General features: G+C 40.4%; 1 protein-coding gene across 3 annotated transcripts in view; it reads left to right on the top strand.

Moving 5' to 3' along the window:
- Positions 1 to 18,584, top strand: part of POLQ (DNA polymerase theta) — a 93,084-nt gene that overhangs the window by 37,449 nt on the left and 37,051 nt on the right. For all 3 annotated transcript variants that reach the window (XM_075000759.1, XM_075000750.1, XM_075000744.1), the window contains 8 exons: positions 971 to 1,164; positions 1,515 to 1,639; positions 3,781 to 4,024; positions 5,916 to 9,091; positions 10,808 to 10,954; positions 12,000 to 12,196; positions 17,073 to 17,313; positions 18,296 to 18,489. In XM_075000759.1, the coding sequence (XP_074856860.1) occupies positions 971 to 1,164; positions 1,515 to 1,639; positions 3,781 to 4,024; positions 5,916 to 9,091; positions 10,808 to 10,954; positions 12,000 to 12,196; positions 17,073 to 17,313; positions 18,296 to 18,489 (4,518 nt within the window). The remainder of the gene's footprint in view (positions 1 to 970; positions 1,165 to 1,514; positions 1,640 to 3,780; positions 4,025 to 5,915; positions 9,092 to 10,807; positions 10,955 to 11,999; positions 12,197 to 17,072; positions 17,314 to 18,295; positions 18,490 to 18,584) is intronic.

Here is an 18,584-nt window from a genome sequence, read left to right as displayed (position 1 = left end):
CCCTATTTACTATGATAATGGTTCTTAACTCCCTTAGGCTTGAATGTTCTAATTGTGTACATCTATGGCTGACCCTTTGTAGAATTCGATAAAAAGAAAAAATATTTGTTGGTTAGGAATGGATGAAAAAAGTCTACCTCCCTGGAATGGGATCCTATGTTCACAAATTCTTACCCTTGCCAATATTAAAAAGGAGAGAGAGGATTTGTAGGTGTGCAGCAGACATTTTGCATATTGTATTGTGCTAAATGTGGTCAGAGTACTGCCAACTAGTTATTTTAAAACCTAAGTCTATCTCAATATGTTGCAGTAGAGATTAAGACATTCTTTCTTCTGGTATTGAACCAGACTGAATTTTAACCAGGTTTTTTTTCCCCATTAAAGGTGGAATTGTTTGCATATTTTTGTTTATATTAATAATAGCTCTGTGATTTTTTTTTGTAGTCAAGGTAATTTATGAAGTGAGAGGAAAAGTGGACTGCAGAACCCATACTTCTCTACATGATCAGATACCATGGAAGTGTCTAGTAATGCTGCTGAAACTGGATATCCTATTTCTTTGTAGCATGTACTAGAAAAAGTGTCTCACCGACACTGATCTTAATAGACAGGCATATGTTTATCAGTTATGAAAAGTAAAATAAAGCTACTGTTCCAAAGCCTTTATTTTTAATGTATGGGATTTGGGAAACAATCTGACAAAGTGTATGAACTGTGTAATTGTGAGGATATACAAACATGAGTCAGAGCTCATTAGTCTAAGCATTAAAAACTAATTTGGAAGAGCTATTATGTGCTTCAGGGTATATGGCTCTCACTCAGTGCATCATAGCTGTATGAAGGACACTGTAACCATATACTACGATTTGCATTATTATTTATCCTCTTTTTTGCAAATGTAGTGCTGTGCGTGTTCTTGTGAAGTAAAGATTTTGCTTTAAATAATGAGACCTTGATTTGTTCTCTTTAGGTCACTCCTGTGTATGAGGAGTGGACCACTATTGACTGGTATCAGTTCTACTGCCTATGGGAGAAACTGCCCGCATCTATGAAGCGAGTGGCTGAGCTGGTGGGGATTGAAGAAGGCTTCCTGGCTCGCTCTGTAAAGGGCAGAATCATAGCCAGAACGGAGAAACAGCACCGGCAAATGGCTATTCATAAAAGGTAATAACAGATGGCTCTAAGTGCCCAAGGGGAAGAGATTCTAAAGAATAAATGGTTGAGGGGAGGTTTCACTTGCTAGGTTCTATGCTGTGTGATGGCTTTGTCTGAGATGGACTCTTCTGGTGGCTGAGTTGGTAGCAATTGTAATTGGCGTCAGTCCCTGATGAGTCCATCCATGTTGGGTAAGAGGATTGTAGTTACAAGAAGCTTGAGTATGTGTTAAGAGGAATAATTTAAGAAGTTAATCCTTTGCTTACCACTTCTATCCCAAGAGTAGCACAGAGCATGTACCACTAGCTTCACTTCAATTACTTTATTTTTTAAAATTTCTGCATATGTTTTTTGTACAGGTTTTTCACCAGCCTTGCTTTACTGGATTTAATCAGTGAAGTTCCCTTAAAAGATATTACTAAGAAATATAACTGTAGTCGTGGCCAGCTTCAGTCCTTGCAGCAGTCTGCTGCCACTTATGCAGGTGAGTCGTAGGGAGAGAGCAAATTCTGGAGTCTTGGGTTATCTGGTTTAAAATATTTGGTCTGTCCAGTTGTTGGAAAAAAGATGGCCTATTTTCTCTTTATGTGGCATTATTGGCTAAAAATTGGCGGTGATGAATTTAGCCCGTGCACTATTATAGTTCAAGCTAGGGCTGCCATCTGCTCTAATGGGGAAACGTATCCTGTGGAGGGGTTACACCACTCGCTCATTGTAGGATAATAGAATAAAGATGGAGTATTGCATGTTTGGAAATGTAGTTTCCAAAGGCTGCATCTTAATGGTAAATAAATGTAATTTGTCCCCTTTTATGCAAATTAAGTGTAGGTTAATGCAGTGCTTGTGCCAAGCTACGAATGTGGTATTCTCATGTGGGCAAAGTTTGGGTGCCCCTGATACATAGCTCAGAGATTTCTCTGTTGAAAATTTAACTGGCTTGAAAATGTAATTTTACAATTGCCTAAAAAGACAGACTTCTCCATGTCACTTACCATAGCTTTTCAAACTTTTATCAGGGGTTCAGAGAGCCTTAATTTGTCTGTCTATCAAAAGAGGAGTGGCAAAGCAAAAAATAATAGGTCATAACATGAGTAAGAAAACTTTTCTTTCTTCACCAAAGTCCTCCTTAACGCCACAAATGGGATCCATGAATTTTAAAGTGGTTGCATCTCCCAGCTTGTGAAGGCCCAAATGTGGGATTCAGTGTATCACAAAGACCAAAATGAAGGGTACACCAAAAGTACTCAGGAGGGAAAGTTTAAAATATTAACAATATTTATTCTGATATTGCTTATAACTTCTCATAAAAATCTCTATTCCAATGTAAATAATTTTCAACAGTGAGGCCTCCTTCCAATGTCTTGGGACTCCTGTCATCACCTCTCTGTGGGAAAGGACCTGTGGCCTTCTCCCATAGACAGGGTATTTATACTTGCATTCCTTCTTAAATGCATTGTGCTTATCCTGGCAGGTCTTAGATCTTAGGCCAGGACCTATGGTTCACTCTACCTCAAGGTTACCAGTGACGGGGTTAGCAGAGATCAGCATGATGATTTCAGGACACAGGCATTACAGAGAGAACACAGCATAATCCAATCAGTAGTCTTTATCACATGATAAGCTTTCTGGGCATCATCAGTCTTCAACATGGAGATCCAGATAGGTGGTCAAAGTCTTTATAATCCTTCCAAACATTTGAGGCACGAGGCACTGGTGACAGAAGGGGGATTTAGCTAGCAGAGGCACGTCCACACGGCCGCTGCAGTGGCGACACCCCTTTCTGATGGCACCTAACTCTCGCGGGCTATGTTGGGAGTATGCAAATGGGCAGCCATTTGCAATCCCGAGAAGCTCACGTTGCACAGCTCTGCCCATAGTGGCACTGGACAGAGCTCCATGTAGACCCAGTCTCTGAAAACTGACCATTTATACTTATCTGTTGTTTCCTGTTTCCTATTTCCTATTTCCCATGAGAAGACCTTCTCTCTTATCCTATGACAGCTTACTTTATTTAATATCCTTTGGTGTGGGACCTTGTCGGATGCTTTTGAGAAATCTACGTACGCTATATCCATTGGATCCCCCTTGTCCATGTGCTTGCTGACCCCCTTCAAATAATTCTAGTCGATTGGTGAGGCACAATTTCCCTTTAAAAATACCATGATGATGCTTCCCCAATAAATTATGTTCATCTATGTGTCTGAAAATTCTGTTCCTTATTATAGTATCATCTAGTTTGCCTGGTACTGAAGTTAAGCTTACCAGCTTGTAAATCACCAGGATAAATTCTGGAGCCTTTTTTTAAGATTTGGCATCACAGAGTAGCCTCAGCAGAGTCCCTGTCTGGGAGGCATGAGGAGGCTTCAGAATAATTTCCTGATCAAATGTTTCATACATCCTTCTGGTTATTCAGCATTCTGACTGCAACATAGGTCCAGACATTTAGCAACATACAAATATTACTTTACTGGGGAATCAAGAATGCTGCCTGACTTGTAAAGAGATCATTTTTAGTTTAAATTATATTATTTTTGCATGCTCAAACTGATACTACAGAGGAAAATGACTCTAACTTTTTAGAACTGAAATTAAGTTAAACCTAAAAATGTAACTTTCATATTCCAGGGATGGTAACTGTTTTTTCTAACCGTCTGGGATGGCACAATTTGGAACAGTTACTCACCCAGTTTCAGAGTCGCCTTACGTTTGGTGTCCAGAGGGAGCTGTGTGACCTGGTTAGGATATCTCTGCTAAATGCGCAATATGCCAGAGCTCTTTATAATGCTGGCTTCATCACAGTGTCTGATGTTGCTAAAGGAAATACTGCTGCAGTGGAAACTGCCTTGAAGAATGCAGTACCATTCAAAAGGTGAGAGATCAAACAAGTTATCTGACTAGATGCCTTTTTGGGTGCTTTTCTTTTGAATATAAATAGTGTTTGTTGTTCAGTGTTGACTATAGAGTTCCCAGAGTACTTCTAACGAATTAGAGTGGAGGCAGCAACCTTTCCTAGATGAAGTGCAAGAATATGACCTTTGACTCTGTGTGTGGTCTGAGTGCTGGTGATACTTTTTAAAGTCATTAATAGTCCTTTGTACAACAGCTTCATTAATAAATAAATTAAGATGCAGCGCTTTAGTGTTTAGGTGGTGGTTGGTAGCATTAGGTGGTCTTTTGTTCATCCACAGGTGACATGGCTTTGAGCAAGCTCCTGGCTGCATTAGGGAGGAAAGATGCAGCTGAGCTCCTGCCTCACGTGCTGATGAAAATTGGCTCACCTATCACTCTTGGCACGCAGGCTGGGGGTTGCTGAGTATGTGGTGGTTATAGGATAAGTCTGGGAATCTTGGGTTGTGTTCCTTCCTCTTCACTGACCCGTTATATAAACTTCTTTATCTTTCATATCTCAACACTTCAGTAAAATATCCAAGGCTAGCCTGTGTCAACTGGCTTGCGCTGTGGGGCTATAAAATTGTAGTGTAGATGTCTGGGCTCTAGGATACTAGCTGCTTTTGAGCATCTGGGCCCTCCTCCCTGAGCCTCCAAAATTCCAACCACCCTGCCAAGTTCTGTGGCCCCACACCCAGAACCTGTCACCACCTCTTCCCAATCACCTTCACTTGGACCCCTCTGCAGAGTCTTATTATTGTTGCACTCAGAACCCCAATAAATCCGCAGTCATCCAGATCTCCTGCACCTGAATCCCCCAGTGAGCCGCCTGCACACAGAACTTTTCAACCCACGCCTCCCTATAGTTTCTCTGCACTTGGATCCTGCCTTGCTGAGGCTGTCAACCCAAACGTGGTACAACTGGCAGGGAGGGGCAGGATGCTGGGGTGCTTCTGGGGCAGGCCTGCTGCTTGTGCTGTGTCAATATTGGTTGCAGCCTCACAGCAGAGTCCCTGTCTGGGAGGCATGAGGAGGCTTCAGAGCGATCTACCACCTCTGTGCAGCCAGAGTGCTGTGCTCCCAAATGCCATGCTTGAGCCTCTACGTTTTGACAAAATAGGCAAAATTTTAAAATTTTGGCCACAAAATTTTTAATCTTTTTGGGACAGAATGCCATCAGGATCATGCATGGGCACAGAGGTGAGCTAGGTTAAATTCATTCAGACTCTGTTCTCACACTCAGAGCTGATGTAAGTTGTTGCATTATAACATGAACATGATTTACTCATAGCTTCTCTAAACTTTGGACTACATCAAAGGAATGTTACATTGGTAATTGCTCTTGGTGGTTTTTGTCCACTTCCTTTTAAACAACTGTCCATATGAGAAAATCCTAATTGGTTACCTTGAGATCCTTTGTGCAGGTATATCACTTATTGAAATTAATGGGGTTTCTCCACGTGGTGGGCTTTCAGGTCTGGGCTAATTGTGAGTTAACATAAGAGAGCAACAGCTCTGAATTTCAGCCCAGAACTGCCTGTTGTTACGTGGGTTGCTCTAGTTTTTGTCACACCAGTGGAGGTGTGAAGGGAAGCCTGCATGGGGGCACTATGTCGCACTGCAGCCTCATCATGGTCACTCTTATACCTCTGTTAGTGCTATGTGCCCCTTTGAGTAAAACAAACCAACCAAATATTCATTTCCTAGGTGGTGCAGCATGTGTAGTTAAGAAACAGTTTCAATGAACCCTTATAGTAAAACGTATCTTAATTGAAGATAAGTGCACAGCTGGTTGCTTTGCCTGTTCGTTATTGTCTGTATGAATGTTTCTAAACTTTCTGGCTAACTTCAAGTTGTTTTCCTTCCATTAGCATTCGCAAGGCTGTAGATGAAGATGAAGCGGCAGCTGAAGAACGTCGGAATACCCATTGTATCTGGATGGTGGGAATGAAGGGCTTAACCAAAACTGAGGCAGCAGCCCTTATTGTGGAGGAGGCAAGAATAATCCTACAGCAGGACTTGGCTATGATGGGAGTGCAATGGAATCCAGATTCTTTTCTTGAGTCTGATACATCTTCCATGACCAGCAGTGAATCAGAACTGGAGGACAGAAAATATAAACTGAACGGGCAATGTTCACGTGGGGCCTCAAGAATATTCAGCAATGAAAGGTACAGAAGTCTAACTGATAAAGGCACTAGTTTTCAAGCTGCGAATTCATCAAATATCAAAAAGGGAAATAAAAGGCTGTTAAATGCTAGTATATCAAATTCCAAATGCCAAAGTGAATTACAAGAAGATTACACCCAGACAAAGGGCAGAAATGGTGATTCCATCACATACAGTGCTAGAAAGCGGCCACATTTGAGCAAAGGTAAAGAAAACTGGGAAGTTACATCTCTGAACAAAAGTGAGGCTGTCTGTGGGGTGACAATTCAAGAATTCCCGACTGAAAAGAGAAAAAGACCGATCTTGAATTTCTCAGCATGGAAAACTTCTAAGGCACCTGGGTGCAGGAGGACTATAGACACTAGTTCAGAATATCTGTTGCACACAACAGAGGCAAATGGGCCATCTGCATCCAGCCATAGCAAATCTAAAGATCAAGCCTTTTCAGACCGAAAGAACAACAGATTTGGAGACAACAAATCATATACTCACAAGGCCTTCACGGTCAAAGACTCAGAATCTTTACAGGTGGACAAAATGCTACCAGAGAGCAAAGAGATAATGAAGGAATTATTTACAGAACCTTCTACTACTAATGAAGCCAATACGAAAAAAACTTTGGGTGGTCTGGGAGCTAGGGATACCGTAATGAGGGAAGCTCGACCCATGAATATGGGAGATCTCGGAATTTCTAACAGGTCAGCAAAAAATGAAAATATTGGTGTAAAACAGAGCAAAATCCCACCAGTGGAAAACTGTACTGAAAAGATAACTTCTGAACAAGAAGTGATTCTAGGTAAAGACCCAGCCATCAGTTGTGCAAACATGCATGTGAGCACTAGTACTAGCAAACAGAAAAGTATTTATTTTTACCCTGATGAGAATAAATCCTTCCATTTTCGAGTTCAAAATGATGGCAAAACAAGATTTGAAAAGCCCAGTGGAATATTGATACCAACTGGAGGTTTGGATAAAGCAGATAACCAGCCTGAGGATTTTCTGAAAGACTCCACAGTAAAATCCAGAGCTGTTTTTGTTGCAGAGGATATTAAAAATGGTTTTTCACCTGATCTGTATTCAGTTTCGAAAGGATTTGAAGACAGCTTCCAGTTGGATACACAGACTGATAGGATATTACAACAGCAGGTGGGACCTGAAATTGCAAGACAGCAGGAAGAGAAAGAGACAGAGCGGGCAGAAACACCTGTGGAGAACGTGTCCATGAAACTACGCTGTGCCAACACTTTACAAAATGAAGATGTTGCAGATGAAAAGTTAGCTGCAGCACTTAGAAAAGTGTCCTGTTCAAGTCTTGGGACTATGAATATTATGAAAGAAAGCACAGCTTTAAATTGCACTAGTGCTTTGTGCTCTAGAAGCTTTAATTTACAGCCTGCAAAGAAATGCACAGATTCTGCATTTTGCAGAAAAGGAAATGATTTTTCTTTCATGGACTCACAACTGTATAGCTTTTTACAGGGTTATCAAACCCAGAATTCAGTGAAGGAAAGTGCCTCAAAAGATCTTCAGAAGGCAGTTTCTCCTTCCACTGGCCAGCACCCTCACACTGTGCTCGTACATGTTGAGTGCCATCCACCTCCTGAAATTAGTATGAATATGAGTGACAGCTTACTGTTCGATGATAGCTTCAATTGTGTCAATGGCTCTCCAGCTATGCATGCAGATGAGGCACAAGGGGCAAAATCAGAGGAACAGAAGGTTGTGACTCTTCCCTCTAAAGCCACTTCCAGCTCTCTTGCTGACCTTTTGCATCAACAGAACCTGGGGCCTGTTCAGAATGTATTAACTGTTGGCATAAACCACAATGAACAGCTTCTTGCACAGTGTAATGATTTGTCTGTTATATTTTCTGATACAGGTTCTTTAAAAATAGCTGAAGCTTTAGGTAAGGTAGACTTATCTCCTTATGAAGGAGGCAATACATCTGCAACTTTTTTTGAACTAGGGTTAAGAAAACCCAGGTATGAGGAGCATGATCACAGACCAGAAGAGTCAAGATTGCTTCAGAGTGAAAGGCCCCAGAATGCCCAACAAGCTGTGGAAGAGAATACCAACCCAGTGGTATGGTCTGATCATTCATTCAACTTAAGCCCAGGGTTGCAAGATATTTTAGACAGGTGGCCTAATTCTTCAGATAATAAACCTGTTGTTTTAAGTCCGAGAGTCTCCTCTTCAGTCAGAAAGTTAGTAATGCCAAATAGCAAAAAAGATCCAGGTGCAATTTATGAATTCAGCTGCTGTCCAAAAGTGTCGTCATCCACTTGCCAGGGTTTAAGGAGCAACTTCAAAGTTAAAGAGAGCAATAAAGGAGCCCTGGATGTTCAGAAATCATCTGACAACCATCTGCTGCTCAAGAATAGCAGCAGGTTATCTGACCCTCAGCTGGATACCAGCAGTGAACTTATACCTCAAACATCTCCCAAGGAACCCGTTCCCAAGACTTTTGGCACATCTTCTCTAATGTTTGGAAAAAACAAAGCTATCAGCCACATAGATGAAGTCCCACCTTTTCAACCCTTGGTGAATGGCAACCCTAGTTTAGACCACCACAGAGAAACGCTGCCACTTAATTCTGGGAATGGAGAAACTTGTGAGGTTTTTCTCGAGACTAACGCTGTAAAAGACAATTCTATTATAGATCAAGGCTTTTCACTGCAATTATCTCAAGATATTTTGCCACTTATTTCCAGCAGTGCTGAAAGCTTCTCAGTTATTGATGTGGCAAGTGACAGAGCTCTCTTCCAGACTTTCATCAGCGAATGGAGGAATAACAGTAGATTTGCCATCTCACTAGCATGCGAAAGAACAAAATGTCCCTTGTCCCCAAAGTCAACTATAGGAGCCCGATTTAAACAAGGTCAGTTCCTCTTTCACATTCCCATCATATTGAATTGGAAACAGTACTCTCTTTAACCAGGACACTTAATGGGAATGACTATAAATGTATTCCTTTGGATTTATCTAAATAAGAGAAAAAACACCTACTATATGAATTAAGTACTGACAGCCACTATTGATAGATGGAGGTGGGTATCAGGAGAGAAGGATAAATAGAACTAGGTGGAATCCTTTAAAGGCTGGATTTGGGAAGAGGAAGATGGCTGAAGTGTGGATTTGCCTTTTTTTTTAAAAAAAAGCCTACCTCCATTACCACCCTGAAGTGGGTGTCATTAAGTGCTTGCTTCCTGTATTTATTTCCAGACTCCTATACATAAGGATGCACACTCAGACTAGGTAGTGCAGAGAACAAATATCAACTGAAAACTTATTGCATCCCTCATTTTAAAGGGAATGGTGCTGTAGTTTCCTTTTAATGAAACAGGAGGAGATACAGAAATGGTTTCCTCTTGGCCCGAAGTTCAGACAAAAAATGGTTTGTTTTTTTTTTGTTTTAAAGTTCAGAAACAAATATAAACAACTGATTCACAGCCCCTACTAATCAGGCAGTATTCCGTATATATTGTGGGCTTATCTAAAGTTAAAAATTTCCCAGTTTGCAAAAAGTTAATTTGGATAGATTGAATTGTTTAGCTATGAAATTCAATGCAGGCACCAGCCCCTCATATCATTGATGTACTCCTGCACTTCTTCATCTTTGGTATTCATAGACTGCATCTCTCCTAAGGGGCTGATGCAGTGGAAGGAAGGAAGCCATTGGGAGGCTGATTCAAGCAGAGTGTCTTTTAGAGGAAGAAAAATAATGGATTTTGTCGTTTTCTGCTCCCTTCCCCTCCCAGCCCCGCATCTTAAACAGCTTCCTTCCATCAGTCTCAAGGGAGGACGTGGACCCATCAGCAGCTTGTCTCTGAAACTCTCAGTGCCTGATGGCAAAAGTCACTACATATACTGTTACAGCAATGAAGGGTCCTGTGGCACCTTATGGACTAACAGAAAAGTTTTGAGCATGAGCTTTCGTGAGCATAGACTCACTTCATCAGATGCATCTGATGAAGTGAGTCTGTGCTCACGAAAGCTCATGCTCAAAACTTTTCTGTTAGTCTATAAGGTGCCACAGGACCCTTCGTTGCTGTTACAGATCCAGATTAACACGGCTACACCTCCGATACATATACTGTTGTGTTATTTATTTTACTACCTATTTTTATAAACACCTCCACCCCTCACACATGAAAACAAGACAAAAAATCCCCCAGGGAGTTAAACACTAGATGCTTTGCCTGAATTTAGGAAATAAAAAAAATTATTCTCAGCAACAGGAATGTAATAAATAATTTTGACTAAAACTGAGATGTGCCCCAATGCAGGTTGGGGAAGTACCCATATACTCCAGTTCTTGGATATGTTATAAGATAGAAAGCCAAATCTTTTAGGGACTCCCAAATGGTGATTTGACTATGTTGGGGACTTTGCTATTTTAAAGTCACTAGTTTAAAAAGAACTAAGATGAATGGAGGAGAGAGTCTAATGCATATAAGAGAATTAAAGCATTGATTCAGTTTTGAAAATTTCAGGTTATCTTGAGTTGTTTCATTATTTGACTTTTTCAGTTAAACACACTGGTGTTTTTTATGGATGCTGTTTTAGAACTATACTTTTAAAAATGTTTGTTTAGTACGATCTCCCAGGCGGATCCAGGTTAAAGACGATGGGTTTCCTATCAAAGGCTCTGAAGACATCTTGGTTGTTGGCTTGTCTGTATGTTGGGGTGCAAAGGATGCCTACTATATCTCATTTCAGGAGAAACAAGGTGAAGAGACTGGTAAGTGAGGATTGATAGACAGACCAAACTGCAGAACTTTACACGTTTCAGGGAAGAACTGTGAGATGATGTATCTTTTGGGATATGTCCAGTAGTATGTCCCCTATAAAAATCCCTAACCCAACTCAGTTACATGACGAAAGCAATCAGCCACATTAATCATTAACACACACAGCTGGGAGAGACTCATTTGCCAATGTTTAATATACTGCATGTTCCTCCATTTCTAAAGGCAGCAATGAAGTCTGTCATTTACAAAAAAGATCAAGAAAGCATTAAGCTGCAGACTGATCTGCTTGTGAATGTGACCAAATAAGTTATTAAATTTCCTTGTACCTCAGTCAACCCACCAGTGATACGGGAGTAAAAACAAGACCTTAGTAATAATCAAATAAAACCTCTCAGTTATTCTTCATAACTAAACAAGTACTCAGTTCATTCTACTGTATCAAAATAATATGGAAAAACAACAAGGAATTCTGTGGTACTTCAAAGACTGACATTTGGGCATAAGTTTTCATGGGTAAAGCCCACCTCATCAGATGCACTGGTAATGAAGTGGGTTTTACCTGTGAAATCTTTTATGCTCAGATAAATCTGTTACAGTATGTATGTACTTCCAGGAAGATCGATCTGTTCATGGTCGATTTTTCCAGTGTTTGATTTTGTGCACTGGTCAGTTCTTTCTCAAGGAGTAAGGGAGGTTGAAGGGAGAAACACTCCTGTCAACCTTTCTTAGTTAAGACAGTCAGGTAAGTCAATTTCCAACATGTCGATTCTAGCTATGCAATTGCTGTAGCTAGAGTTGCGTATTTGAAATCCAGCTTATTTCCCTAGTATAGACCTAGCCTTAGTCACAACTCCTCTTGTTTTTGCAGGTACAGACTAATATGGCTACCTCTCTGTGACAAAACAATCTAGATGCATTGTTTGTTCAAGCTTTGACTATATGCTTAGTGGTTACTGGTAGCTTCAAAGAATCCCACGTACTCTCACCCCTTTCTGTCCATTGGATAAATAAACTAACTCGTGTCCTTTATCTCAGAAATCAGTGCCAGCTTGGCACCACCTCCTTTGGATCAGAACCTGACTGTGACTGAGAGGTTGTGTCAAGTACAGTCCTGCTTGCAGAAAGAATCTGCTGGGGAGCGCTCACTTGTCTTGTACAACTTTATTCAGCACTATAAGACGTTTCTACTGGCTTGTGGCATCTCCCTGGAAGGAAGATTCGAGGATCCAAAGGTTTCAGAAAATAATAAAAAAATTAATTTTTGTAAAACTTACATTCATTAAACCAGTGAGTTTGAGTAGCTTTTAGTGATTAATACTCTGCTCAAGTCATTTGTTTTATATTCAGAGTTGAAAATAAACATTTTTGTCAAAGTTTTTGATGATATTTACTGCTAAAGTAATAAGTTCACATTAATATTTTGCATTTACTTCTTTATGTGTGTTTTTTTTTTTTTTTTTTTTTTTTTTTTTTAAGTTTATCAGGGAATGTCTGTACTTACTGGGTTGAGTCATTGACCTCTCCGGGTTCTGCAGTTGATCTCCTGTACTTTTGCTCTGGTGAGGAGTAAGGGTGGTCGAGGAGGAAAGTGCTCCCATTGGCCTCCCTCAGTAAGGACAGACCTCACAGTCGACTGCAGATACGGTGACTCTAGCTACACAATTGTCTTAGCTAGAATTGCATATCTGTAAGGTCTACTGTAGACCAATGTGGTTTCAAATCTTCATTGTGTCACATGTGGAAAAAGAGTTAGGGTCTCATATACGTCCTAATGGCAATGCTCCTTTTCCATTGGCACAAGAGGCCTGGGACAGAATGGCAGAAGAGATACCTTGGCAGAGATCTGTGTAAATCTTGCACAGGAACTTTCTTTCATGGTTCTCATTAGTACTGGCAGTCTCTCCATTTCAGAAGAACTACATTTACACTTAACTTTGAAATGAAGGGTAGGATCACTGTTTGGAAATCTCTTACATTGTCTGAAAGAGTTAAAAACCAGTCTGGGCCTGCTTAGTAAAAAGCGCTGTCACTTTTAATTGTGTGTGTGTATGGGGGTGCTTATTGGTGATGACTTTTAAAGTTCATATCTCAGTGTGACAAGTAATGGAAAAAAAGAGTATAATTTGAACAAATTAAAAATATTAGGTCAGGAAAACTGTTCTTACGCTTTTGGAAGATGAATACAATATAATGGATTAATATATGCACCAAAAATCTGAAACAAGCACGAAGGGAATAGAACTTGCTTGGTATCCAGAGTGTCTCTCAACAGAAATGATGTCTTGGCCACCTCTTTGATTTCACATTTCTAGGGCCTTGCGGGTGGTTTTTAAGCATCAGTTTTTCATTAAACATGACATTCTAAAATGTTCAGAAGCTGTTGAGGGGCCTTCTTCAGTGACTCTTCTGGATTCTCTTAGAACCATTTGCAGCCTGGTCTTCACTGCTCCTGAGCCTCCTCTGCTCCAAGTGAAGCAATCTCTCAGCACTTCTGAAAATTAGCCCTCTGATTCAAATACTTGGGACTACTCTGGGCAGAGTACTAGGCCTTCTGTTGCCTGCACACTGAAAGCTCTGGAACACTACTCCCTAGTGAGAGAGCATGCTTCTAAACAGCCCAATGGTTTTCCCATTTCTGTAGCATGGTTTAAGGTTCACTTTCATGTTTATCAAAAAGTATTGATACATATAAATGGACTGGATAAAACAAAGGTAGTTGTTGGTGCTTTAAGCTCCCAACCCTTGCAGGTATCTAGTGAAAATGCAATGAGTATACCTACAGAAATACCTAGAATTTTATGTGATTGAAGGCATTTGTGTATAGGGTTCATGGTTCACAACTAACCTGTCATTCAGGTCTGAATTGCAACTTCTTTGTGTGGCCTTTGCATATACCTACTTCTGAGATCAACTCACCAGAATTACAAACTTCCAGAGCCTATGGGGAAGCAGTGTTCATTTTGGCCACCTTTCCCTTCTCATCCTGGAGGGATCTGTGGGTATGGAAGAGGAAGTGGTCCCTGCCATCCGGATGGTGCAACCTTACATCACACAGCATGTGCTCTGCTGTCCTCATTATGTTTTCTCCTTTTTTTTTCCTTTTCCTTTTGAGGAGAATTTTGTTTGTAGTTAGTTTGATTTTCCTTTTGAAAGACCTGAGGAACTGCTGGTCCAGGATTGTCTTTGTTTGGAGTTGCAGGAATGAAGGGGCTGCCTTACATTCCCCTACTGACTGGGAGGCTATTCTGGCCCAGATAATTAAGTTGGTACTGCTTAAGGTTAGCCTCAGCTTCAAAGACTGTGCTCTAGGAATGCGTTTGTTCACCTCAGCCTAGCTTGTATCAGGAGCTGCAAAATCTGGGTCTGAATCTGGCAGCCTAGCATTTATCTGTGGTTACAAAACCTGGATTTGGATCTAGCAGTCTAGAATGACCTGGGAGCTGCCAAACCCAGTTGTTAGCATATTAGTGATCCAGAGATACTGAAATAAAAAAACAAAACCCCACAATCAACTTAGGAATCTGTGGCTGATAGATTGGAGTTTGTATTCAGGATCTGAGCCTGAACTCAGATTCAGGAGTAAAACTGAAACAACTGCCAAGCACATGAAGGACTGCCAGTTGCCTGAGATCCAGACAGTAGGAGCATTGGACTTCTGAGAGTCACTTGTTAAGTAGCTCTATACCATTGAAGCCCCTGATCCACGCAGGTCAATGGTATACAGTACTACCTTTGCAACAGCAAGATCTTTGTTGGGCTGCTTTCCTTACTTTGTGCCCAACTTACTGTTGTAATCAAGCAGATCCATATGGAAGTCTTTACAGCTGTAGAAAGTGGTAATACATGCTTCTGATCAGATGTGGGATGGTGGATCTTTGCAGCAGTAGTGTTTTCACATTGTGCGTCCTGTTTGGCCATTTTTCAGATACACATGCTGATTGTCTGGGAGAAACCTTTCTCTTTCCAATATTCCATTTATCAGACCCTCTCTCTCAAGAGAGAGAAATGGACTGATTTATTCTTAGATTCTTCTGTTGTTAACAGTTGTAAAAGTCAATTTATTTGCTTCTGGAGCTGTTGGTTCTCTTGGGATCCCAGCTCATTAATAAGGGCTAATTCAGCTTTCCAGGACCAGATTTGTAAGAACTTAATAGGCTAAGAACAGATGCCAAGTTCAGAGAGCTGCTTTAGGATGTGAGGCTACTTTTCCCCCTCAACATTTCTACTCGTTCTGAGATTCATGGATCCAAAAATTTCACCTTTCCACTTCTTTGGAGTCTCAGGTTAGGAATTCCTGAATTAGCAGAAGGACCAGAGAGGTGGTTAGGACAGCTCCCTCTGTCAAGCTATTGGTCTCTTCAATGGACACTACTTTCCTGAATGGTTTGGAAGCTTGCAGCACAGGTGACTTGATCCCGCAAAAACTGTGAGAAGTCCTGTGGCACCTCATAGACTGAGATTTTTTGGAGTATAAGCTTTGGTGAGCAAAGACCCAGTTCATCAGATGCATGCCCATGTCTGTGCTACCTGTCTGATACTTGACCCCACAAGTGTGAATATGCAGTGGCTCCTCTTGAAGCACCTTGATTACAAGTAAATAATCTTCATTTTGTACCTTGCCATGGTATTGTTTATATATTGGCTAACATTTAATAAACAGTTGGTTCCCTGAAGCTTTTTGGAGTGAAGGCATGTAACTGTGTCAATGTTTTCATTTGTTTTTCTCATCAGTAAACTTGATAGATTACAGTCCACTTTGTTTGTAAGCAATTACAGAGCACATTGGGGAATCCATAGATTTGCCACATGGTAAAAGACAGAGAAGCAACCACAAAGGTCTGACATTTTCTCACTTTGTACTTACAACTTTAAATAAAGATTGTAAACCACCTCTGATTGATTTAGTCACTAGGTGATATTACCATTATTGCTTATATAAAGTAGTCTGGTAGAATTGTATGATGTCACTATCAAAATAGGTTAAAAATATAGCTAAAATGTTTAACACATGAGAGGATTTAGCTTTTAGCATAAAGTGTAGATTATTGTAAAAATAAAACAAGACTTTGTTTAAAAAAAAAGTACATACTTATTTATCAGGCCTGCTCTTCTTTCTATGTGTAACCAGCTTCGGATCTGTTTACTAAATAAGCATTTTTGTCAGTATTATTATTATTTATTATTTACTTTTTTTTTTTTTTTTTTGCTCCGCAGCACCACTGTGGAAAAGTGAGCTGGATTCTCTTACAACTCATGTAGGATTAACAGCTGTTAGCTGCATTTCAGTTTCAGGGTGAAATTTTGATGTTGTTAAAGACTGTGAGCTTACGTAGGGATTACTGTAAATAGAGTTTGGCTTGCTGAATCTTTACTAGTTAGTGCCGACATGCGAACAGGAAAAGAACTCAACTTCTCAGATCACAAGCTGATGGTAAATCCAGTAATGTCACTTTTTACAAAGTCTGTTTTCAGGGTAGTCATGTTTTAGCTATAGTTCTTACATTTACTGTGTCTTAGAAGTTTACTAGACGGGTTCTATAGAAAGGACTATTGACTGAGGGCAAATTTTGTGCATTTACTTTACTCCAGACAAAATTTTCAAAAGGGCCAAAGTAACTTTCAGTGAGGTTTAGGATGCTTATGTCATTCATTGCAGCTAAATGTAGTGCCTTGCATGGTGACAAGTATCAGAGAGGTAGCCGTGTTAGTCTGGAGCTTCGAGAACAACAAGAAGTCTCGTGGCACCTTTATAGACTAACAGATATTTTGGAGCATAAGCTTTCGTGGGCAAACACCCGCTTCATCAGATCCAGCGGGTCTTTGCCCACGAAAGCTTATGCTTCAAAATATCTGTTAGTCTATAAGGTGCCACAAGACTTCTTGTTGTTCTGTATATCATTCACATGCTTTTGAAAATTTCACTCTAACCATTTGAGTTCTCCCAGGAATTACTCTAACTCAGCTACTTAATCAAGAACACTGATTCTGTGTAGATGTTTGAAGTTAATGGTAGTGTTAAGATTTTTTGGTTGAATTTCCAATTGATATTTTTGTTAAAGTATTATAGTTAATAAAAAGATTTTCAGGATAGGTTTGTTTCCATTTTAGGTAGCCTGCTGGTTGCTAGACCCTGGCTCTAAGGAGCGTACCCTTCACAACATGGTGACGAACTTTCTTCCTCATGAGCTGCCCTTGCTAGAAGGGGTGGAAACCGGCCAAGGGGTTCAGAGCCTGGGACTTGGTGCCAGTGCTGATTACTCTGGCCGGTACCGAGCAGCCATAGAATCTGTGCTTGTCTTCAACATCATGAACCAGCTCAATGTCCTGCTGCAGAAGGAAGATCTAACAGGTAAAGAGAACCTGGAGGTAATCTTATGAACAGACTTATTTGTTGAGACCGTTTCATATGCGCACGTGAAACTATTATGAGTCCCTTTTACACGGGCCTGCAGGCTCAGGGCATTTTCACTGAAATTTAGCATTGGAAAGTTATCTAACATGTTAGCACAATGTTAATAATTCTCCAGTCAAAGTAAAAGAAGGATGTTTGTGTATCTTGTCAGTAGCTCATGCTGTTGCTGACCCAGTAGCCAGTTTCCTTTTAATTGTGGCACATTATGCTTGTGAATGGCCTTAGTATTTCTATAACACCCATAACTGTAGTGTGTATTATATGGAAAATAATAACCCAGGGCTAGGAAAATGTTGTTTTGAGAAATAAACATGTTTTATTTCACGGAGCTTGGGAAGTTCTGTTTTTGGATTTTATTTCATTTTTTTGGGAAGTGTAGTCCTTCTTAATACAAGGTTTTCTAAAATTCTCTGACGTAAGGCTCTCCATCTTTCAACTTCATTGCACTCTATCACAAACATCTCCTTGTAATATGCTGCATGTTTTGGTCTTTAAGAATGGCCATGAATATTGTTGAGACAGGGTGGGTGGATTGTAGTAATTTTTACTGAGTCAAAATTTGTTGGTGTGAGAGAGAAGGTTTTAAGCTTACACAAAGCTCATAGGTAGATCATCTTAGCCAGATCTGAAGAAGAGATTTATGTGCATTCAGAATGTTGTGTTGCTCACCAGCAGAAGTTGGTCTAGTAAAAGATCTTCTGTACCTTATGTTTTTAGTATTCTGGGGCTAACACAGCTAGAACAATACTGCATAGTAAACATTATTGCCATCCTGGAATTAGAAATTTACAGCAAGCATGAGCAGCCATTGTATTCTGCATTTATAAATCTAATTGATGTGGTATTTGCCAAATCCAGCTATAATAAACCTGCCATTTGATGATGTAAATTCACTTACTGGCTTTTCTACTCCTTTCAGATGTATTCCATAAGGTGGAGATGCCCACCCAATACTGTTTGGCCCTGCTGGAACTGAATGGGATAGGTTTTAGCACTACAGAGTGTGAGACCCAAAAACAAGTCATGCAAGCTAAACTGAATGAGATTGAGGCCCAGGCTTACCAGATGGCAGGCCACAGCTTCTCTTTGACCAGTCCTGATGACATTGCAGAGGTATTTCAAGGAGCTGGGTAGAGTGATTGCATCTCAGGGTCCTGTCACATTAACTTCTCTTGTATTGGGGCAAAAACCTTGTTGAGTGGAACTTG

Source organism: Carettochelys insculpta, chromosome 1 (assembly GCF_033958435.1).
Source record: "Carettochelys insculpta isolate YL-2023 chromosome 1, ASM3395843v1, whole genome shotgun sequence".
Lineage (NCBI taxonomy): Eukaryota > Metazoa > Chordata > Testudines > Carettochelyidae > Carettochelys > Carettochelys insculpta.
Note: the sequence above shows the minus strand (reverse complement) of the source record. Positions and strands in the feature narration are given on the sequence as shown.